The sequence below is a fragment of the Pelobates fuscus genome, chromosome 10 (genome assembly GCF_036172605.1).
Source record: "Pelobates fuscus isolate aPelFus1 chromosome 10, aPelFus1.pri, whole genome shotgun sequence".
Taxonomy (NCBI): domain Eukaryota; kingdom Metazoa; phylum Chordata; class Amphibia; order Anura; family Pelobatidae; genus Pelobates; species Pelobates fuscus.
Window position 1 is genome coordinate 63,526,087 of NC_086326.1, and position 25,774 is coordinate 63,551,860.

General features: G+C 38.4%; 1 protein-coding gene across 3 annotated transcripts in view; it reads right to left on the bottom strand.

Moving 5' to 3' along the window:
- PRKG1 (protein kinase cGMP-dependent 1) overlaps positions 1-25,774 on the bottom strand; it is a 927,484-nt gene that overhangs the window by 16,437 nt on the left and 885,273 nt on the right. For all 3 annotated transcript variants that reach the window (XM_063435055.1, XM_063435054.1, XM_063435056.1), the window contains 3 exons: positions 14,710-14,806; positions 2,429-2,568; positions 1,445-1,534 (listed from right to left, as the gene is read on the bottom strand). In XM_063435055.1, coding sequence (XP_063291125.1) covers positions 1,445-1,534; positions 2,429-2,568; positions 14,710-14,806 — 327 coding nt within the window. The remainder of the gene's footprint in view (positions 1-1,444; positions 1,535-2,428; positions 2,569-14,709; positions 14,807-25,774) is intronic.

A 25,774-nucleotide genomic window follows, 5' to 3' on the forward strand; every position in this document is an offset into this window, starting at 1 on the left:
CAGCGCCAATGTCCCTTGGCGCTGGTTCAGGGTCCGCCCACGCTCCTCCCGTCATCAGGCGGGAGAGACCTTTTGCGAATGCGCGGCCAGCGCCGGGGTAAACCTAATGCGCATGCACAGCAATGCCGCACTTGAGCATTAGACCTCCCCATAGGAAAGCATTGAAAAATGCTTTCAATGCTTTCCTATGGGGATTTCAGCGACGCTGGAGGTCCTCACCTAGCATGAGGACGTCCAGCGATGCTATAGCAGAGAAAATCTGTGCTATAAACCCGGAAGTGCCCTCTAGTGGCTGTCTAGTAGACAGCCACTAGAGGAGGAGTTAACCCTGCAATATAAATATTGCAGTTTATGAAAACTGCAATATTTACAGTTGCAGGGTTAAGGGCAGTGGGAGTTGGCACCCAGACCATTCCAATGGGCAGAAATGGTCTTGGTGCCTGGAGTGTCCCTTTAAAGCACTGAAGTGGTCATTTTGGCCATTTATATCTCATTATGTTGTAATATTGCAGCAATTATTAAAAATATAAAGCACCTCATGAAAGAAGAGAAAATAATGATTTAACGCTATTTTGTCGGAAGCAACTCTAGTGGCTTTCAGTATGATTGCCACTAGAGCAATGTTTCCCAAACCAGTCCTCAAGACCCACCAACAGTCCAGGTTTTGTCAGCATCTCCGTGGGAATAAAACAGGGAAATGCATAAATCCTGTATTGTTTACGGGCCATGAGGACTAATTTGGAAACCACTGCACCAGAGACATTTAAACACTGCAATGCAAACCTTTCCAATGCTACGCATGGCAATGTTTTCAGTTGCAGGGTTGAAACTAGAGGGACGTAGTGTCCAGAACGCTTCATTAAGATGAAGTGGCTTGGGTGTCTATAGAGTCTTTTTAAGTCTTTGGATATAAATTAATTTCAGTTCTGTTAAGACACTTCTAGAACTTCACGCTTGGCCTGAAACATCAATCAGACATTGGGGCTTATTACTAAAGTGGCTGCCTACAAAGCCCACTAAATATTCACCTCTGTAGGATTGCTAGATTCATCATCTAACACCACAAATGATCAATAAATACTCTAGTCTTTCTGTGACATACTTTTCCATGATAATATCTTGGATTTTCCTACATTCTGATATACTTATCACTTCATGAAACCAATAATGATCTTACCAATATATGCCAAGCCATATATTTTATGATATACAGTGAATGAGTGTTCAATAACCACAGGTTAATAACACTACACTCAAAGTATTTCTTTTTTTTTTTTTTTAAGAATCCATAATTTTTATTACTCAGTAATTTTTTTCCATCCATAATTTATTAAGTTATCATTTTTTTTGTTACAGAATTTTCTCTATTCACACTGGAAATTTAGTAAAAGGTAAAATAATACAAACAGCTGATTTCTTACTTATATGCAGTGATTTTGCCTACCTGTCCCTGAGAATAGTCCAAAGCTCTCCACCTAGACAGGCCTCCATCAACATATATAAGTACTTGCTGTCCTTAAATGTTCTGTATAACCTGTTGTTGGGGAAGAGCACAATTCATTGGCTTACGCTTATTTTCTATATTTGTCCAGCATATATTATTTTATCATTTTCAATTTATGTGTAACATTTCACTGAGGAATTAACTATTTGTTTTGGGTGGATAAAAAATAATTTACTAGCTAGCTAGACCAATCAAAATCCTTCTATTATCTATTGGCTCTAGTTTGATTTTTTTTGTTTTGTATTTCTTCTATTTCATGTATCTCTATTGCAGTGCTATGTGTATATATTAATATTTCTATGAGAAATGTAATATGATATGTAATGTTGGCCACATATTGCTGATATATTTTGCCATGGAGGGAATATTGGCTAATAGTGTATTATATCCTTAACATGTTCGGTAGAACAATAATCTCATGTTATTTCTGACTTTGCATTTAACATTTGTCACATAAATGCTTACTTGTTTTAATGACCTACAAAAAATAGGTAAAATCTGTTGACAAGTAAACTGTTATAGGGACACATTCATTTTTATACACTATTATTATTTTTCCCTTTTTTTTCTTTCTATCCTTAAATTTTCAACAATTTTTTCTTCTTCTAATTTTTTTTTTTTACTGGGAATTGAACCAACTTTTTGTGTTTGTATGCTATAGCATTTCCAATTTTTGAGTTATTAATACTCTTCAAGTACAGCTTTGGTACTGAGTAAATTTAGTCATTTTACATTAACAACATTTTATAATTCTCCAATAACAGAAAATAGACTATTTCTGAACTTTGTGCAGTTTCCTCAAGTGATTTTTTTTTAATTAAACAATCTAAAAAAAAAAAATACATGTAAGACATGAAGATTTGTAAGTAAGATAGTCTTAGTGAACTCTGCAGTAAAACACAAGGTAATTCATGTTAAACTCACCTTACAATGAAGTCAGAGTGTGCCCCTTGCATTATTTGCTTTTCTGACCGAATGTGTTCCTGCTGTCGTGTGTCCACTATATGCCTTTTTTTAAGTATCTTCATTGCAAATGTTTTTGACTCCTCACTTTTCAGCTGAACCTAGAATGAGAAACACAGAGAAATATAGACATCCTTGTTAGATTTATTAATTTAAAGCTGATAAATTTCCACGTGCCGAATGTTAGAATATAGAAAAGACAAACTGAGGATTTTACCAATATTATATTACTAATAGTGATGTCTATATTACTATATTACTAATAGTGATGTCCGCCCCTATTCGTCATCATTGAGTAAACTTTGACCCTGTACCTCACAGTCAGCAGACACATTCCAGTCAATCAGCAGCAGACCCTCCCTCCCAGACCCTCCCACCTCCATGACGAATAGGGGGCGGACCGCCAGCGAACGGTTCTCAGCGAACTGTTCGGGACATCAATAATTACTAATATTATTATTTATTTTTTTGGGATGAAGGGTGGAAGCAGAATTTTTAGAGATATATGTAATTATTTGTTTTTATTATGCAAGTCTACTAACCCTATGATTCCTGGTAATTGTGTTAGATGAAGTGATGTTGACTTCAATGAGGAAGCATCTCATTTTCTCCATTACATTGCCTGAGATGAGCTACTAGACATTTGTATACTACACCATAAAGTAGTGATACAGAACGCTTGTGTTCCATATAAATATATATTGTATGACCTTCAGCCGCCTGGTACCTAATTTTGTGATATATTCAAATCTTTTTCTGAATACAAGTTGTACCAGCTCTTGAAAAGAACAGAAGTTTAAGAACGGTCGTCCCTTGTTTTTTTCCAGGTAGCCATTTAGTCAAAATTAAAACTTGACCCACAACTGTGACTTGTATGGAGGAGAAAATCATGAGAATACCTTGTAAATGGTCAAATTATCAACAAATGGTGGGTGTTTAGTTCCCTGCAGTCAAATTGTCACATGAAGTCTGTCCACCATGCAACCATGTTGACAGCAAAGAGGTTTATTAACTTAACTGTACATTATGGAGAATTGTAAACTAATTTGCAAAATATAGATTAGAATAATAAAGTTGGATAATATTTTAGATCAGTTATATTAGCCCAAATTCTACAAGTAAATTTATTGTTAAGTTAATAAAACCCAGGTGGATTTAAAGTCTTATAATGTAATAATAAATAATAAGTAAAAAAAAAAAAAAGAGGGCACTGCTGACCCTTGGGGACATCCATGTAAGATTTTATGATGTGAGCACTTAGTTCAGGGTTTCCCTAATTAACTCAGATAACATATGGCATTTGGTTTAGATGACTCCATGTCTCTGTGCTATGTTACAGCCAAAACAGGGACAACCTTTCAACAGATCTGGAAACTGAACACTGGTCAGTCAGTGTAGCTAATCTTTCCTAGAATACGATTTCAGAAGTACCAGAACATACATTTCTACCTTCTGAACATTTCTAGCAGGTCAATACAGATTTTCTGATCTAGTAGTTATATAAAAATATACAAATCTGAAACACAATGCCTAAGTTCCAAAAAGTATGGGACCTATGGGAACAATACGACATCTAAGGGAGCAACCCGGGGAGCAGGGCAGCATCCACGCGGCTTCAAAAGCGGAAACCTAAAAGCACGAATATTACCAATTATCACCCCATCACCCGGACGGGTGGCAGCGGCACCACCACTGGACGAGTGAGGGATCAAACTCGAAAAACACAACGGAAACGCAACCTCAGCAACTACAGATACCTATGTACTTGTCTCTTACTTTTTACTTTCCTCTTACCTTTATTTTATTGAATGCAAGCTCTAGTGACTCGTAAACTGACAAACGAGGGAATAAATCACAACACACTTACTATCAGTAGAAACTAACGGGAAGCGGGTAAACGGTCACACACCCTCCAGGGCCAGAGACCGAAATACTACTTCCTAACCCAACCCTCTATTTACATGCTATTGTACATAGTTAATTCTGCTTGCCAACAAAATAGAAAATAACAGACGAAAATGAATACAGGAAAAGCAACGTATGTAAAATGTATAATGTAACTCTCACCACTGACACTCTGTAAAGCTCTATAAGTAACTATATCAAATGCATAAATGTAAATGCTTATACGTTCAATGTCAAAATCGTCTGCTCAAAAATAAAGAATTTAAAAAAATATATATACAAATCTACAAAATGAATGTCACTATTATATAATAAACTAATTCCATATATATTTTACCAAAATGTAGCGTAGCAAGCTGCTACACTCACATCTGGATCATATAAACAAGATTGATGTAGAATCCCATTAGCACTTATTCCCAAATAATATTGTGATTGTACTGCAAAAGTAATGCATTATAAATCCAGCCATGTTAAAAGGGACACTCCGGGCCGAACGAATTACACTGATTTGAAGACATATTGCTAAATTGAAGCAAAAAATGGTGTAGGGGATGAAGCAAATCCAGTAAATCCTAAACAGTGGAAATGACACAGTGTGGCTATACTAAATTATAGGAGATATTCCCATAACTTTATTTGGAGATTATATTTGCATGTGAATAAGGGGGAGGATACACAATGGTGAAGTGTGTGTATAATAGTTGAATTATGACATTGATAGGTTCTGAAGACATTATAATAAATTAGAAGACCAAAGATATATGGCTTCCTAGTAAGGTGGAGAGGAGTTGGTGCTACAGCAGGGTGAAACTTGCACTAAATACATGGAGATCCTGGAATTATACGTTATACTGCATTTTACAGTAGACTTAGGGACTATATTTGGGATTAACTGCAATTATGCTGAGTTCGAGCCATTTGGGTGATTGGCCAAAATTCTGAACCTCTTTCATTGTCAAACCAAACAGTGACACTTAGCCGGGGTCCCAAGGCACCTTAAAGGACCACTCTAGGCACCCAGACCACTTCAGCTTAATGAAGTGGTCTGGGTGCCAGGTACCTCTAGGATTAACCCTTTTTTTTATAAACATAGCAGTTTCAGAGAAACTGCTATGTTTATAATGAGGGTTAATCCAGCCTCCAAATCCTCTAGTGGCTGTCTCATTGACAGCCGCTAGAGGCGCTTGCATGCTTCTCACTGTGAAAATCACAGTGAGAGCACGCAAGCGTCCATAGGAAAGCATTGTAAATGCTTTCCTATGCGACCGGCTGAATGCGAGCACGGCTCCTGCCGCGCATGCGCATTCAGCCGATGACGTCGCGATCAAGATGGAGAGGAGGAGGAAAGCTCCCCGCCCGGCGCTGGAAAAAGAGGTAAGTTTAACCCCTTCCTCTCTCCAGAGCCCGGCGGGAGGGGGACCCTGAGGGTGGGGGCACCCTCAGGGTACTCTAGTGCCAGGAAAACGAGTATGTTTTCCTGGCACTAGAGTGGTCCTTTAACTCCTTCAATGAGATGAAGTGGTTATGGTGTCTACAGTTTGCTTATCCTGCATGGCAATATTGCATGTTTCATCATATTAAAAATACTTTTCCCTTGGTTGACTTTCGTTTACTCTTATTAGTGATTATAGATCTTTTTTTTTCATATTTGGTTAAAGATTAGCAGGAGGTTAGTATTACAGAAGACTTTTTTTTTTTGTTTACTTGTTGGGGAAACTCCCAGTTTGAGACCTGATCTGCAGAATAAGCAAGCATTAAGCAAATGTCATCTGATCCTGAGGATTTCCCTTGGGTTACATCTTTAAAAATAGAATGTTGTCTCATCTGAAGTTTCTTCTTTGAAAACTTGACTATGGTGCTCCGTGGGACAGGATAATTTTTACTTGGGTGAGCTATTTCTAACTATGACTCCTACCTGGACTATAATGTAACCCAAAACAAGAACTGCTGTTGTATTTGTCACTGATTAAAAAAAAAAAAAAAAATCTACTTGACTTAAAAAAACAAAAAAAAAATGATTTATCTTTATGTAATATATTGTTTTTAGAGTAATTCAGCAATAGGACCAGATTCACTAGTCCCCACACATCATACATACGGTGTGGTTGAACAGATTAGGAAAGGAATTCCCAAAGTCTAATTGTATTGCGTTCATTTGCTTGAAGGAAAACTATAGTGCCAGGAAAACAAAAGTTATTTTTCCTGGCACTATAGCTCCCTAAAGTGCTCCCCCTGTCTCCCTGTCGCCGCCACTCCCCGCCAACGTCTGCCACTGCAAGGCAATGGCTGTGCTTACATCCGTATTTCCCCCCATAGGAAAGCATGTATATATTGTTTTACATGACACTAAATGTCCTCATGCATAGCGTCAGGATGTCCAGCATCAGGCGACCGGAAGTCCCTCTAGTAGCTGTCTGGTAGAAAGCCATTAGAGGTAGAGTTAACGCTCAAAGGTAATTATTGCAGCTTCTTAAAAACTGCAATAATTACCTTTGCAAGGTTAAGGGACCTGGGACTATGCACTCACACCACTTCAATGAGCAGAAGTGGTTTGGGTGCCTACAGTGTCAATTTAAGTAAATTTGGAATAATTATCATAATTCGATTTTATGCTGTGCTGGTAAAATAAAAGACGATCTAGAAGAGATCTGCTCCCTCCTAACCTCTAGAACACCACACTGACTATAACCTGAGAATGGGGTATTTGGATGCTTTCATTTTAAGCTTGCATTGCATCAATCACTCCTATTCTCAACATCAACCTGATGGATCTCTCTTCCACCTATTCCTGCCACCAGGTAGGTAGCAGCTCCTTGCAAAATACATCAGCATGTAACCAGATGCCAATGAAGACTTGCAGAAAGACAGAGACAGAGTATGAAAGAGGAAGGATAATCCCCTTTCTCCTGAAGAGAGCTTGTCAGCAAATCCCAACTTAGAAACTGCAGAGAGATTGAAATTCTCTAATGCACAGAATGATGTAACCTGCTTAAATTACAGTAAATAAGTGACACATACATCATCCTAGTTCCTAGTGAATCATGAAGTTTAAACTGTGTGGGCATTAAATAATGGATTGTATAAAGATAATATAAAGTATATTGACAACAAAATAGTACCCCCATAGTACAAAATATTATTAGGTCTGGGAGTTTTAGGGTTCTATATCTTAGCAGTTTCTGGAACTGCATTCCTCTGGACAGAGATCTCAGATGTCCCACCTGGAATATTCTGAAGCCACTCTGTCTGTTATTATATCAGGAATTCCCTTCGCATTTCATCTCTGGGGATATCTTAATGATGTATATGTGACTACATTGTGTTTCATCCAGGACTATTGCCTTGACACTAATTAGACCCTAACCTCCTTCCTTCTTGCTCGTGTAAAGTGCATTGGTACTCTATTTAGGATGGATTCCTTCATTCATCATGAGTAGTTTCTGGGTCTTGATATCCATGGTGTCCAGCTCTACGCTTGGCTAAGTTATAATCCTAGCTAGGTACCTGGTAACTGGCAGAGCATGTGTATTAATGGTATGCATCTTGTTCCTGTCATTGAGCTGGGACTTTATTAAAGGCTTTTTTCCAGTCAATCCCGTTTATAGCGTTTTGTGTGACTGCCAAGTCTACCAGCAGCTGGTGTTTTGATCATCTGGTGTTGTTTCCAATTCCCTACTGAATATTACTCATATATTGACACATGCAAATTGATCTTGGAGGTCAAGCTACATGACATTCCTTTGGGATTGAAATGGGTTGACGTCATCACATCTATCACGTTGTACCTGTAGGCCGTGTGTTTGTCCATTGTTCTTTTCAGAGGAACACCGCTCCCTCCAGATGACTATATTAACTTGCCTTTCACTCAACAGGAGCAAATAAACTTGCATTAACCTCCATCCTGAATATATAGTTGCATAGACTTTTCAGATCTTATGAATTTTCCTCCCCTTCATTTAAAAAAAAAAACTTTTGAACAGATACCTCAGTTCTGTACTATCAATAGTGTGTCCCCTCTTTTACTATAGACTTGTAGTGCATGTTCTTGCTGCTCAGCCATATGTTTTTTGCTTTTCTTGCTTTTTACTTTTAGTACCATATTGTTTTTTTCCGCCATCAAGAACAGGGATCAGTCTGGAGCAGGCCCGGACTGGCCATCAGGCACACCGGGCAAATGCCCGGTGGGCCGCGATGGCCGTGGGGCCGAGGCCGGCAGGGAGATCACAGGATCTCCCCTGCCAGTCTATGCAGGGCCGGCACTATCCGAGCGCCGGCCCAGCTGTTTTCAATGATGGGCCGGTGGGGAGATCAAAGATCTCCCTCACCGGCCCACATAGAGAATATTCCGGCCGCCAGCAGGGAGAGAGGGAGGGAGCCAGGAGAGGACCCGGTGGAGCTCTATCTTGCAGCTCCGCCGGGTTCCTCTCACGAGATCCGGAGCGTTGCCATGGCAACGACCGGATCTTGCGAGAGTGAACTCTAGCCCGCAGGCAGGCTAGAGTTCACTCACCCACTGGACCACCAGGATAGTGCCTGAACCCCCTCCCAGATACCACCATGCTGGTTCCCCCCCTCCCAGGCTAAAAGGTAAGAAGGGAGGGGGGACATAATGCCTACTTTTTTATTTTTATCTACCCCCCAAACTCTCACACCCATCATCCATAGTATTTTTACACTCCGCAATCTCACACACACCACTCTCACACCCATCATCCACAGCACTCTCACACACACACAGCACTCTCACACACTCAGCACTCACACACACAGCACTCACACACACAGCACTCTCACACACACAGCACTCTCACACACACATCACAAACACATCACACACACATCACACACACAGCACTCTCACACACACAGCACTCTCACACACACACATCACACTCAGCACTCACACTCAATACTCAAACACAGCACCATCACACACACATCACACTCAGCACTCTCACACTCAGCACTCACACACAGCACTCTCACAGAGGGCCCTCTCACACACACATCACACACATCACTCTCACACACACATCACACACATCACTCTCACACACACATCACACACAGCACTCTCACACACACATCACACACAGCACTCTCACACACACATCACACACAGCACATCACACGCAGCACTCTCACACACAAATCACACACAGCACTCTCACACAGCACTCTCACACAACACTCACACACACACACATCACTCTCACACACATCACACACAGCACTCTCACACACAGCACTCTCACACACATCATACACCACAAACACAACACGACTAAAACCGACCTTATAACACAATACCACACCACAATCAGCTCACTCTGCACACACACAATGGCAGGCTCCAAACACATGCACAATACTCTTTCCTGGCATTTTTGTCTCCTGGTATCCATTTATAGAGACACCAGAGACAAGTTGCAAGGAAACACAGTGCAAGCATGTTATTAAATTTGCTTGCACTGTGCAGAACAAATACAGGGCCTTTTTCTCATGCTAGAGCTCTTCAGCAGAGCTCTGCGCATGGTCTGCCCTGGAAGAGCATTGAACCAACATGCTCACTTTGAGAGGGGGCGTGTTTGTCATTAATGCCCCCTTCTTAGTTGGCCACTGTGATAAAAAAATGCCCGGGCCGAATTTTTTTCCCAGTCCGGCCCTGGTCTGGAGGCAGGTGATTGGTCATTAATTAGCTGGTTCTGTTCACTTCTGAGGTCCCTTTATTACTAGTATTGTTCTGCCTTGTGTTAGCCTGTCATGGTGGCTGCCTTTTGTTATTAGTAGTTTCATTTGTGTTGCTAGGTTTTCATGCATTTGTAAAAAATAAAAAAATAAATTCCAGTACGTGAGGCTCTGGCGTTGACCAACTCCTAATATGAGCTACTTGTTGTTGGATATCTCCTACTGTAATGATGACTGGTACCTGTTCTGGGAATATGCAGTGGTCTGGCCCCTGGACCTTAGTGCTATGTGATGCTTCTTTCTCAAATGTTCTTCTAGTACTGTTAATTCTTGGCTCTGGAAGGGTCTTGGAAGGATATCCCCTGGTGCGCTGTAGCTTTGAGCACACCTTGGATGGTCCTTTGGAGAACAGGGCATTTATTATCCTAGTCTCTGCTTCTTTCATGTATTTGTTTAGTCTGGTTGCCAGTGCTCTCAGGCCCTTTTTTTGCTGTTTTCCTGGCCTCTGTTATTGGGCATACCACTGTATTTTCCCAGTGGCCAAGACCCATCCTTGATTATTCCACTGCTGTGAAGCTCATCCAGTTTACTAACTTACGTGTTGACTTTATTTTGTCTACCTGTCTTACATACATACATACATACATACATACACACACACACACACACATACAAAAATAATGAAGCATTTTTTGAAATGTATTTTATATATGACAACTGACTCTTAACTGGAATGTTAATTTTAAAACTACTGATCCCTAATAGAATAATTTTGTTCATATTTTACTTACAAATCTGCTGTCTTCACAGGTGTCTGTTATTTAAAATCCATCGCTTATAGCGGCAAGTGTGTTTGTAAAAACTCTACGTGACTCTTACAATAATAGTTTGTAATGCACCACATGTGAAGGTAGGGGGTAAGGGTACATCTCTAATCATTTATATATTTCCAATCTGTCCCTGGTAAATAATACAATATTATTTCCACTATTTAAAAAATGCATCATTCAATATAATTTTCTAAGCACAGCGGGCTTCAAAGCCTTTATGCAATGTGACGGTACTTCTTGGATTGTTGAAAAAGCATTCTAACAAGTAATAGCTTGCAAATGAATCCCTTCACAATGGTGACAGAGCCTTAAGGTTTGACAGCAGAAAAAAAAAAAGATACAAAATATATAATTTTTATTACTTTTCCATCTTAAACACAGCATTCAAAAGTTCTTAACGGAATACAAATTTCCTGCAAAATGATGATCTAATGCATGACATGACTATGATCAATCCAACTGTAACAACCTAAATTTATTCGTGGCTGCTTATTAACATTAAAGGACCACTCTAGGCACCCAGACCACTTCAGCTTAATGAAGTGGTCTGGGTGCCAGGTCCAGCTAGGGTTAACCCAATTTTTTATAAACATAGCAGTTTCAGAGAAACTGCTATGTTTATAAATTGGTTAAGCCTTCCCCCTAATCCTCTAGTGGCTGTCTCATTGACAGCCGCTAGAGGCGCTTGCGTGATTCTCACTGTGAAAATCACAGCGAGAGCACGCAAGCGTCCATAGGAAAGCATTGTAAATGCTTTCCTATGCGACCGGCTGAATGCGCGCGCAGCTCTTGCCACGCATGCGCATTCAGCCGACGGGGCGGAGAGGAGGTGGAAAGGAGGAGGAGAGCTTCCCGCCCAGCGCTGGAAAAAGGTAAGTTTTAACCCTTTTCCCCTTTCCAGAGCCGGGCGGGAGAGGGACCCTGAGGGTGGGGGCACCCTCAGGGTACTCTAGTGCCAGGAAAATGAGTATGTTTTCCTGGCACTAGAGTGGTCCTTTAAAGAGGTGCAAATATGCTGGCCCGTGGACTAAGCAAGCATTTGTCAGAAGTAGCTTATGGTGAGTTTAAGCCCAAACAAGTCTAATTAGGCCAACTAAACAGGCCTAATTAAAGGGACACTTAATCAGTGCAGCAAATTTGAGTGATGATGGTGCTTGGACCTGGTTCCTGCACTCTAATCTTGTAAAACCATCCCATTTATTTATATATTTAAATATTTAAGCTGCATGTTCTGCAACTTCTGATAGCTTTCTAAGAAGTGTTGCTTCATTAATGTCCAAAGATTTGTATGATGTGCGCATGTGGAGCAGATCAGCAGATCAGCAAAGCATGCCTTTATTCAGCTGTTCAACTCATATGCTTTTTGCCCAAGCAGGTGTGCTCAAGGGCATGTGTGTTTATCCATATGGAAAAAGGGAATTAATATTCTGTAGTATTGGTGTTGATTGTTAACCATGAACACAAAATGTAAATAATTATACAGGCACAGGATGTAAATCGAACATTCTGAATGACATTACAGCAATTGTGATTTTCTCTCTGGGAGAAGTGTGGAAACATGAATTCTTGAAAATACTGGTAGACTTTTTGCTAGACTTTACAAAATGTATGCAGTTGATGCACAACTGTAATCTTTGAAGTTGCATAAAGATGTAGGGGTTTGATTTTAAAAGATGTGTTTATCCAGTCCTTCATTGCTAAAGATGCCTGTCTGCAAAAATGCAGGATAAAGTCTGAAAAACGATGCCCGTCAGTGTAATATATTGCATATTGAGCTGGGGATTCTGGGAGAATAGTGGAAATGGGTTTTGTTGGAATTAATATGTCCTACTTCAGATTAGCAGATAAAAAAACAGGAGTATTTTAGAATTATATGGTTTGTATTTTATCTTTGTCTAACTCTAGAATTTACATAAAAATGTGGTAAGTTGTATCTTGTTTTGCCTCAACAGAACGTATTAAGGACATAAATATATGTAGGTATGTGTGAGTAAAAGCCCCCACACACACATGCCCACCAACACTCTCTCATTTAAAACGGTGGTTTAGAGAAACTTATGGGGATTCTGAATGTTTATCTCCGCTCTTACTATGAAAATAGAACGATTACAAAGTATTGTTAGAAAATTACATTCTTCTACATAGTATTAACATATTTAAAGGTCATTTTTACTCTTGACAAATTCACATACCATCCCCCAATGAGAGCAAATGGTGAGTGTAACCATGTTTACAATACACAGCATTGTTGAAGAGCATTCCATGCATTCATAAACTGCACTAAATGCCAGGGTCCCACTACTTAACATTATACCAGATATCTTAACCATCTGAGATCCAGGCAGCTGATATATTTAAACTGCATGCTACACACGAATAATGAGTTTCTTACACTCTAGGTAGGACATACACTGTATTGGACAAGCAGCCCATTTTATATGTGCAAAGTATAAGTTGAAGGAAAATATATTGGAGACATTTTCTTAGTGTGGGTATTTAATGATATGACTTGAATTTGAAAATGTTACTGCATACAATAAAAAATACCAACTCAAGGTCAAAAACAAATTACAACAGAATTTAATATGCAATGCTTAAATTATACATATTTTTAAAGCAACATTCCAAGCGCCATGGCCACGATAATCCGCTTTAGTAATTATGGTGACAGGAGTGTCCGGGTGCCAACAAAGTGTATTGTATCAAATAGTTTTTAGTATGGTTTGGCACTTACCTGAGTCCCACTGGGCACCTATGCTGTTCCAGCCTTCTTGAGCAGGAGACGTCAGTCAGATTGGTTATATTTTATATATTGGTTTCCTTACATTTGAAAATTGTATAAACTAGACTAAATTTGGGTGCCATTACTTCAAAGGATACCAAATTAGGATGCTGTTTAGCAGGTAGCTCCCTAATTTGGTGTTCTTAAAATTAGTAATTATTTTTCTTAATTTGTATAACTCCCTAATTTACTATCTTCATATAGGGTTGCTGTATTAAAAGTTACCATATAACAAAGCTATTTGTCATCCCTGAAATGGTAGTCCTACATAGGCATATCTACTAAACAGCTGAAAGATTAAAAAAAGTAGTTTTCATTATTTCGCTCTTTCAGTTGCTTAGCAGATTAGTCCCTAATTTTGTACCTTTATTAATGACAATCCCATGTAAGAATAACAAATTAGGGTGCTATCTACTAAACTAAGTGCAAAATCAAGAAAATACCTTTTCTTAATGTTGCTCCTTCAATTCCTTAGTAGATAAGTCCCTTAATTATGGCAATCACACGTAGGGATACCACATTAGAGAGCTATCTACTAAACAGAAAAGGCCCTCTTTGTCAATTTGCTCTTTCATTTGCTTACTATATAAGTCCCTAATTTGGAACCCTTAATATTGGCAATCCAACATAAGCATACCAAATTAGGGAGCCATCTGCTAAACAGCTGAAGAAGCACAATTAAGAAAATACACTTTTTGTGAATGTAGTTTCATTTGCGGAGTAGATAAATCATTATTTGCCATACATGAATGTAAATTCTCATAATCCTAGGTAAGCACATTGCTTTGTTGGCTTAAGGTAAATAGTAGCAAGGTCATTCATTAACATGTGAATTGTCCAAAAATCCAACATGAATTTCAAACTTTATGTCACAATGGCTGAATTTGAAAAATCTCTGAGTTTTCATTTTGGCTTCATTTACCTAAACTGTAAATTCACATTGAATTCACACTTCAGCGCAGAAAGCAGCGGCTCGCATATATCACTCTGCATTTCAAAAAGAAACATGGTATATAATATGAGTGATGACTTACCAGTTCAACTCTTCCAAATCCTCCAACTCCAAGGGTATCAATGATGTTAAAATCGGCAAGTTTGAGATTGGCAAAGAATGCAGCCTCGGCTTCATATCTGTATTTTTTGATGAAAAAAAAGGGAAACTTTTTAACGGTATAAAAGTATGAACTGTCTTTCGTTGGACTGAAAAGGTTCTTCATTATTTCCTTTAGAAGATTTGAAAAAGAAAAAAAAAGTTTTGGTCCAAGAGGTTATAAAATTGCAATATCTCTTAATATTCCATCATGCAAATGTCATGTCAGACAATAATGTTACATTTTGACTGATTGTGTCTTGCGCCCAACACTTGCACCCACTAATATAAAAATAAAAAAATAAAAATCCTCTGAGCTATAAACCACTAAATATTTAATTAGATAAGTAGTTTAGGCTTAATAGATGGTGTACCCATCTAAAATAAATTAATCTGAAAATAGTTTGGTATTCTCTGAAATTCTTGGTTTGCCAAGGTATCCCAGTTTCAAAAAAAACTTTCATTTCATTCGTCTGTCTGTTATTGGCTTCTTCAGAGACACAGTAAGTTCCTTATCTAATGCAAGCTTTGGGCAGCATACACATCCAACTCTACAGTCTCCCGTAATGTCACAGCTTCAACGTTAATAGATATAAACTCTTGACATACCATGATGAGCAATGTGCTATATTTAGTATGACAGTGATATAATAGCTCCTCCCACTCACTCTAGAGGTATGTATTTGCCTTAAATGAGCTTCATGTCCAATCATGTACCCTTTTCTCAAAAGCAACACATAACTGGTCATATGGAAATATCATCTTCTCAATTGTCCATAGTAATTTCTAAGAAAACTGAGCTATTGAAAAAGATTCACATGCTCCCTAATGAAGAATATATTTTTAAAGGTTTTATTTAAAAATAATCATCACCGTTTCAAGTATCATTTTAATTTAGAGCTCCAAAAATAGATACTAAACCAACAGTTTATAATTAATTGCAATAAATATGACATTCCCCCAAATTTATATATATATATATGTGTGTGTGTGTGTGTGTAATGTTTTAAAATTTTGCAAAAAAGCACATTTGACTTGGAATTACTTTACAAGGATTTATTTGCTCATACTTTTTTTCTTTTTTATTTGCAACTTAATTAAGATCTGAAGTTCATAGTATTTGACTAGACTAGTGCACAGCGAACATTTTTGTTTTAACTGAATGAATTTGGAGGAAAATTAATTTAGTTTCATCCAAAATGAATTTTGTCCATTAGTCGATTTGTTTCGGAGGAAACTCATCTGATATTTTCAATTCAGAGTTTCCATTAAGACAAATGGAATGCAGCGAACCCTGGCAAAACTTTTTTTGGGATTAGAAAGTGGATAAGTCCCTAATTTGCCATATGCAAAGGTATTAAAGGAGCACTACAGGGTCAGGAACACAAACATGTATTACTGACCCTGTAGGGGTAAAAACCACCATCTAACCCCCTGGACACCTCATGCCTCCCTAAAATTAGCAAAATATTCAAGTTTGGAGCTGTTAGCTCTGGCTCCCTTAGACCTCCCCACTGCCTGCTGACATCATCAGAAGTGGTGGCCTGATCCAATCACAATGCTTCCCCATAGAATTGGCTGAGACGTACAAAGAGGCAGATCAGGGGCAGAGCCAGCATGATTCAAACACAGCCCTGGCCAATCAGCATCTCCTCATAGAGATGGATTGAATAAATGAATCTCTATGAGGAAAGTTCAGTTTCTGCATGCAGAGGGAGGAGATACTGAATGTTTGGATGCATTTTAGGCAGCCATGACCCAGGAAGGATCTCTAACAACCATCTGAGGAGTGGCCAGTGAAGTTATCACAAGGCTGTAATGTAAACACTGCATTTTCTTTGAAAAGACAGTGTTTACAGTAAAAAGCCTGAAGGTTCTACTCACCAGAACAAATTCCATAAGCTGTAGTTGTTCTGGTGACTATAGTGTCACTTTAAATTAGAGAAGGAGCTGGGTTTAGCAAATAGCTCCCTACTTTGATAACCTCAAATATGGCACTGACGCAAAAATACCAAATTATGGAGCTATCTTTTAAATTGAATTTTAATCTTTCAGCTTTTTAGTAGATAACTCCCTAAATAAAACTGGTACTCATATATGGGATTTCCATATTCCAGGGTACCACATTAGGAAACTGTTTAGTAGATAAAGCTCCCCTATGTAGTATCATTGAGTATGGAAATCTCACATAAGTATACTAAATTAGGGAACTGTCTAAGCAGCTGAAAATGTAAGATTAAAGGGAAACTATAGGCACCAGAACAACAGCTTATTTTATTTGTTCTGGGGAGCACAGTATGTCCGTGCAGGCTTTTTGCAGTGAACACTGTTTTTCAGAGGAAAGGCAGTGTTTACATTAGAGCCTAGGGACACCTCAAATGGTCACCTCATATGGCTACTAGAGGTGCTTCCTGGGGCAGTGCTGCACACTGTGCATCACTGACTTTCAGTGTATCCACCCTCTGCTTGGAGACACTAAACATTCCTCACAGAGATGCATTGACTCAATGCTTTTTTATGAGATGATGCTGATTAGCCAGGGCTGTGATTGGCTTATATTAGCTCTGCCCCTGATCTGCTTCCTTGAAAATCCTAGCCTAGCCAATGCTCTTCTATGATAAAGCATCATGATTGGCTGAGATCACAACTTCTGATGATTTCAGCCAAGTAGGCAGGTCAGGGGCAGAGCGAACACCAGCAGACTGGAATAAAGGTAAGATTTTACTATATTTAAGTGGGAAAGGGGGACAGGGGCTACATAGTGTTTTTACACTATAGGGTCAGGATTACAGGTTTGTGTTCCTAACCCTTTTATGTTCCTTTAAGAAAAGCAAATTTTCTTCAATTTGGTCTTTCAGTTGTTTAGTAGATTGTTCTCTAATATTGTACCCTTATGTGGAATTGCCATATCTAAAGATACCAAATTAGGTAGCTGTTGACTGAACACAATAGCTACCTATTTTTGTAGTGGTACTCTTAAGTATGGATTGCTAACTCCACGTAGCGGTAAAGATTTTACAAGAATAAACAAATGAACAAATGAACTTTTCATTTTGAGTAATTCGTTCGTTAGTTCATTCTTCAATTGTGTCATTCGGAATTAAAATAAATGAACGAATGAGCTGATTTTCAGCTGAATCTGAACTCTGTTCCTCAACCCCCACTGTTCCTGTGTGTCCAACTCGTCTGGTTACAAATACGTATCTGTTAGTCCACCCACTGTACAGCCCTAGTGACTGATTACCATCTCTTCTGCACACCCAAGTATAGATGTACAGTATCTCACAAAAGTGAGTTCACCCCTCACATTTTTGTAAATATTTTATTATATCTTTTCATGTGACAACACTGAAGAAATGACACTCTGCTACACTGTAAAGTAGTACAGCCTGTATAACAGTGTAAATTTGCTGTCCCCTCAAAATAATTAAACACACAGCCATTAATGTCTAAACCATTGGTAAAAAAAATGATTACACCCCTAAGTGGAAATGTCCAAATTGGTCCCAATTAGACATTTTCCCTCCGTGGTGGCATGTGACTCGTTAGTGTTACAAGGTTTTCATGTGTGAATGGGAAGCAGGTGTGTTAAATTTGGTGTTATCGCTCTCACCCTCTCTCATACTGGTCACTGGAAGTTCAACATGGCACCTCATTGCAAAGAAATCTCTGATCCTATGAGTTTCCCTCCAGCACCACCTCCATCAGATACATGACGCTTGAGAGGTAGGACTGTTTTAGTGTTTTTGGTCAATAAGATTTTGTAATTAGGCCCATCATAATTGTCAGCACCAGGCCCACTGGGTTCTTAATCTAGCCCTATCAATGGCCTATCAAATACCTGCATTGCCTCTCTACCGTTTGTAGTAAATGCTGTTGAAAACCTCATCTTCCTGACTGACCACTACTCTCACAGCTCACCCTTTTTACTATCATTACACTGGCTTCCTGGACCTTTCAAAATCCAATTCAAACAGCTAAGAGTAACCTACAGAGCCCTCAATAACTATGTACCTCACTACATTTCCTCTTTACTGAACAAATACACACATTCTCTTTTCCTTTACTCTGCCAGCGACCTTCTCCTGACATCTACTCGTTCCAACACTGCCAAATCTCATCTGCAGAATTTTCAAGGGCTGCCCCGTTCCTATGGAATTCCCTACCACATGCCATCATTCTATAATTGTAAAAGGCTAAAGGGTATACCTTGTACGTGGCTCTATATATAGTGCGTAGATGCATTTTTACGTGTATTCTACAAATGGATGTTAAGGGAATGCATACAATATCTTTCTACAACTGTGTCAATGTACAGGAAGAAGTTAACACAGATATAATTAGCCCATACATTTATTTGATGTATAAGGAGGATATTTTTTTTTATTTAAGAATTGATTAGCCATAGTCAGATAGGGTCATTGTAGTTGTCTATTTATATTTAATGAAAGAACACCATAACTAAAATATATATTTTAAAGAAAGGCAAGGACATTAAACACAATATACTTATTTATATCAAATGACCACTAGATGTCACGTGAGAGCAGACAAAAATGACTGCATTAGAAGATTAAGTTAAACTTTGTAGCAAACATTATTTGATTTGTAATCAAATATATCTAATACTTATGGAAACACAATTATATTGTATCACATTTATTTATATTAATGCAGCCCACTCCATTTGTCTAATTTAAAAAAGGCCAGGGCTTATGCTGGAGTGCAAAAAGTACTCTAATCTTTTACACCTTTTGTGTATGGAGGGGGTTACATGTTATGCCTTATTCAATGATGTAATTTCTAGAGAACTGTCAGTTTCTCTTTAACTACAACAATTCTTATAATTCTCTCTACATTTTAATTATAAAATGAGATAATTTAATCAGAATGATAATTGTTGCTGCCGCCCAGGAGTAATGGGAGTTTGAGCGCAGGACAAATTTGTTTGTATTTGTATTCACTTTTGTATCACACATCTAGGTTGCAATGCTGCTGCCCATCCCATGTGTTCCCTGTTAAGGGTTAATACGCATGTAGGGATGTATATACAAAATACCCATTTCTGTCTTATTAGAGATATTTTTGCCAGAAGCTCAAGGAAGCAAGGCAAATGGTTAGTGTAGGACCCACCTAAGAGGTCTGCCTTAATATGGCAGGTGGGGATACCCTCTCATGGCCACTGGAGATAACTAAAAACCTTAATTTGTTAAAAAAAAATACATAGGGATGTGGAAAGAGTGAAGGTAATTTTTTTCTTTGGTTTTTACTATATGTAATTTGGCTGATGTGTACTATGGTCGTTGCTGCTGCCCAGGCGTAATGGAAGTTTGAGCACTGGACTAGTTTTTTTGTATTTGTATTCACTTTTGTATCACACATCTAGGTTGCAATGCTGCTGCCCATCCCATGTGTTCCCTGTTAAAGGGACACTCCAGGCACCCAGACCACTTCTGCTCATTGGAGTGGTCTGGGTGCCAACTCCTACTACCCTTAACCCTGCAAGTGTAATTATTGCAGTTTTTCATAAACTGCAATAATTACATTGCAGGGTTAACTCCACCTCTAGTGGCTGTCTACTAGACAACCACTAGAGGTCACTTCCTAGTTTCTAGCACAGGTTTCCTGTGCTAGAGCGTCGCTGGACGTCCTCACGCTGTGTGAGGACCTCCAGCATCGCTCAAAACCCCATAGGAAAGCATTGAAATTATTTTTCAATGCTTTCCTATGGGGAGACGTAATGCGCATGCGCGGCATTTCCGCACATGCGCATTAGGTCTCCTCGGCCGGTGGGCGAGATTAGTCTCGCCCACCGGCCGACGTAATCACAAGGAGGAGCGTCGCGGAGGCGGAGACAGCAGCGAGGGACATCGCCGCTGTCCCAGGTAAGTCACTGAAGGGGTTTTCACCCCTTCAGTAACCGGGGATTGGGGGGTGGGAGGGAGAGGGACCCTCCAGTGCCAGAAAAATGGATTGTTTTTCTGGCACTGGAGTTTCCCTTTAAGGGTTAATAAGCATGCAGGGATGTATACAAAAAATACCCCTTTCTGTCTCATTAGGGATAGCTCAAGGAAGCAAGGCAAATGGTTAGAGTAGGACCCACCTAAGAGGTCTGCCTTGACGTGGCAGGTGGGCATACCCTCTCATGGCCATTGGAGGTAACTAAAAACCTAAATTTGTTTAAAAATACATAGGGATGTGGAAAGAGTGCAGGTAACTTTTTTTCTCACAGGTTTTTAATTTATAAAAGTGCCAATCTTTATTTAAATATGCACTTTAAGAAAAAAAAGACACTTCACATATAAAGCACCTAAGCTAAAGTGCTTTAGATGTTTCAATTGTTCCTTTGAAAATTCACATCTTCAAGAAGGCATATAATTTTTTTTTTAAGGAATAGAGACTGCTGGGTGTGACTCTAAAGGAGCAGGGAAGGGAGTTTTGTGGGAACTGTGCAGCCAAAGAGACATCTTGAAAATGGGCGTTAAAGATGCAAGTTCAAACAGAAGGTAGATGAAGGTCTTCAACAGAGAGTAGGGAGCTGGATAGGACTTACTTGTGTATTAGTGAGGTTAACTAATTAGGAGTGGTGTTGTGAAGACATTTTTAAGGGAGGACCAGTATTTTAGTCCTATATTTTACGGGTAGGAAATGTAAGGACTGACAGAGGTGGGGAAGCATGGGAGATGAGCTTAACAATACCAGTTAAGCGGATTCTCTTCCTTGTGATACATTTTGTGAAGTTTGGCCATCCTTGCAACATGTACAAAAAGTATTTCACACAAATCCAGTAGACTGTACAACTCATTAATTCAGCTGCCCGTGGCAAAAAAAAATAGAAATGGTTTCACAATAAATTACTTTAAATTATATTTGTATAATCAGCTCTACAGATTTCTGACAAAGGCTAGGAGTCAAGAAAGTTTTCATAGGCCACCTGTACCTTGAAAGCATTTATATGTAAATGAGAATAATAATTTAAAATAAATAATTTGCCCTGCATTACACTTTGGAATCAAATCTTACTAGAACAGCTACATGTGTAATCTAAACGAAAATGAGTATGATTAGACAGTGTAATTGACTAAATCACAAGTCTGTTTTACAGATAATTTCATCATTATGAGTTAATAAAGAATACTACACACAACTAATTATAATTTATGAGTGTATAATCTGCTCAAAAAAGACCGGAAATACCCAAGGACCCCATTCTGTACAGCCTGGCATAAATTAACACCTCAATTTTGCTAAGAACAAAAGATAATTGATAGCTTACTTTTTCTTAGGCTATTTATTCAAAGTAGATCACTGTGATGTCTTAATAATAGATTATCTGTATCTTTCACAAATACTCTTTAAATCGGGATACATATATTCATGTTGTTATCCAGCAAACCAAGAATGAAAATATATAAAAAAAATAAATAAAAAAAGGCATAGAATGTATTTTTTAAAATACTTTTTTTGTTGTTGTTTATGTAAAGATGAATTTTAGAGCTATGTCCTTAAATTCGAGAAATTTCAGAAAATAGAAATCAATTGAATTTCCACGCCATCCTCTTTTCATTTAGAATTCGGCACCAGAAATCCCCCTTTAGACCATCCCCCATTACACCACTTATAAGAATTGAATTAGTCATTGCAGTTTCGCAAATGTATTGTCATCTGGTCAAGGACACCTAAAGCACTCCCGTGAATGCCTTAAACGTATGTATAGAATTTCCAACTATTTAATTAATATGGAAATGCTTATTTGTAATAACTCATTTTACAAATGATATATTTTTAAGAATATATATTTAACAAATGGTTTTACTTCGTATAATTTTTCCTCAAGAGTCATATTTCAAAACTTAGAGTTTTGAGTAACACATCTTGTTTCATACATTATCTTGCGACAAATATACAAGGCATCATGTTTAGTACTCAAAGGTTTGACTAATGAGTAAAGACAAGTGTAAACCATATTAAACGCTTCAAATAAAACAAATATCAATAAATCAACCCCATATGATTTTCCCTCTGCTCCCTCACTGTTCCTTATCAGGATTAATTTTCTCTAATACAGTTCTGGTCATTCCCTCTACCTCATGCAGAGTGACTGTAAATTATACATCCCTCCCTTACTGTACAGATGCTTTCACAGTTTAATCTTTATTGCTGAACAGCACCTGAGAAGGATGTTACAAAGACTATGGACAAACATACACATCGAGATGCAAATAAATAATAAAAAAAATGTAAGAACCACGTGAGAACCATTTATATACATGTTTTCCATTTTGTCATTACATGTCCAACCTATTAGAGGAAACTGCTAGCACATGTTTTTTTTTTTTTTTTTTCTCCAGTTATGGCATTTAGAGATTTTAATTTCAGGTACAATCCGTAAAGGATAGCAGCCGGAATACCCTTTATAGAATGCATGTAAATATAAATGTTTTGTTTCTGGTAAACACTGGGCGACTGCTACCATCTAGATTGAAATGGTCTGGGTACATTGAAATGGTCTGAGTGCCTTAACCCTGCAGAACTAATTATTACAGTTATTAATTACCTGAAATAATGTGAAGTAACTCCATCTCTATTGATCTGTATCTTGTTATAAATTGATCTGTATCTTTCATATGCAGATTCTAGTTAAGCAAATCCATCAGTTAAAATAAGCAAATGTAGCAGGGCCTTAGCTCAAAAATGGTCATGCCCAGAGGTACCCCCTCTCGCACTAGTTACGGCCAAAATAAAGGATAACTACCTTATGGACAAGCTCACCTCCATGGTCCGACACCACCAAAAAATCAGCAGGGTTTGGGAGCTGTGGGAGCAGTACTTAGAGGAGGAAGGAAGCTGACCAGGGAAGAGATCTAGTGAAGGGGTCATAGAAGATTGTGGATAGAGTGTTCCTTACCCAAGTCGTGGTTTATTAACTCACTGTTACCTTATCCTGAGTTATAGTTCTCTATTGGTTTTTAATTTTGATTTTAATTTACCTTTATGTAACCAATACATAAGCTGAAGCAACATGACGACCATTAGTGACAGATCGACAGTCAAGCTGATAATTGCTCAAAACTAAGCAAATAGCTGGGGATAAGAACATGCTTGATATAAAGCTCTATTTTTAATTTGCACTAACCAACCACGTTTCCTTTCTGTAAATGCACAACACTTGCATTGTGATTTGGCTTCTGCTAAAGCCTTTACTGTCCTCTAAATGCATTTCCGGTTATGCATTTTCCATATTTGTACTATAAACAGTTACAAGATTAAAACAGCTCTAGATAATAAGTGACAAACTTTCTCTCAATGGAGAGAAGGCTGTACAATCACGACTATCAAGTACATTTACTTAACTGTCATACCAAAGACGTATAATCCCGATCAAACAGATTGAAACTTCAGAGTTAAAAGGACAATAAATACTGTTATACCTCTATTAATAATATAACATATCAGAACATAGTAGTTAGTAGCAAACCTGAAACACAAGAAATCTAAATGTATTCTTTCTGGGAAAATTCATTTATAAGTAAATTAAGCTTTAGACTGTATATGTTGCATTTTATAATTTGGCCACTAGATGGCGATACAACAACATTAAATGCAATTTTGCATAACTGCACTGTTTCTGAGGAAATAGAATTATTATTTTTTTGTCACAAATATGTAGAAAATATTTTATTAGTAATCTGACAAAATAACAACTACTGACAGAATGTTTAGCAAAGAGGGCACTGACATTGTTAAGCAAATGTTTTTTTTTTTTTTTTTATTAGAAAGCAAAATTGAATTTCTAAGCTTTCATTTCTCAGTGACTCTTCATTATTTACAAAAGTGCACTATGTAGACAAGAGGATTTGGTAGATTTCACAGAGAAAGAAGCAATTACAACAAATAAGGAAGCAATCAATACGTGGAGTGACTGCAGCAGAATCAACTCAAATAGGTTATAAACTGTGTGGACTACTCAGACACATTCATTTAACCCCTTAAGGACCAAACCTCTAGAATAAAAGGGAATCATGACATGTCACACATGTCATGTGTCCTTAAGGGGTTAATGACCTTTATTAAATTAAGGTTAGTAATAGTGTGCTAACTTTTTTATGTTTCACTAGAAGTTAAATTTGTTAACTTGACCCCATGGAGGAAAATGACAAGTCATCAGGGCAGCTTGCTTAAAGGGACACTATAAGCACCCACACCACTTCAGCTCATTGAAATGGTCTGGGTGCATTGAAATGGTCTGGGTGACTAAACCCTGCAAAACTAATTAATGCAGTTATTAATTAACTGAAATAATGTGGGGTAACTCCATCTCTAGTGGTTGTCTACCAGACTATCTGGCTGTTAGACGACTTTTGGTCCTTTAACTGATGCTGGACATCCTGACGATATGCATGAGGACGTCCAGCGTCACCCGTATCCCCATAGGAAAGCATTGTACAGGGAGTGCAGAATTATTAGGCAAATGAGTATTTTGACCACATCATCCTCTTTATGCATGTTGTCTTACTCCAAGCTGTATAGGCTCGAAAGCCTACTACCAGTTAAGCATATTAGGTGATGTGCATCTCTGTAATGAGAAGGGGTGTGGTCTAATGACATCAACACTATATATCAGGTGTGCATAATTATTAGGCAACTTCCTTTCCTTTGACAAAATGGGTCAAAAGAAGGACTTCACAGGCTCAGAAAAGTCAAAAATAGTGAGATATCTTGCAGAGGGATGCAGCACTCTTAAAATTGCAAAGCTTCTGAAGCGTGATCATCGAACAATCAAGCGTTTCATTCAAAATAGTCAACAGGGTCGCAAGAAGCGTGTGGAAAAACCAAGGCGCAAAATAACTGCCCATGAACTGAGAAAAGTCAAGCGTGCAGCTGCCAAGATGCCACTTGCCACCAGTTTGGCCATATTTCAGAGCTGCAACATCACTGGAGTGCCCAAAAGCACAAGGTGTGCAATACTCAGAGACATGGCCAAGGTAAGAGAGGCTGAAAGACGACCA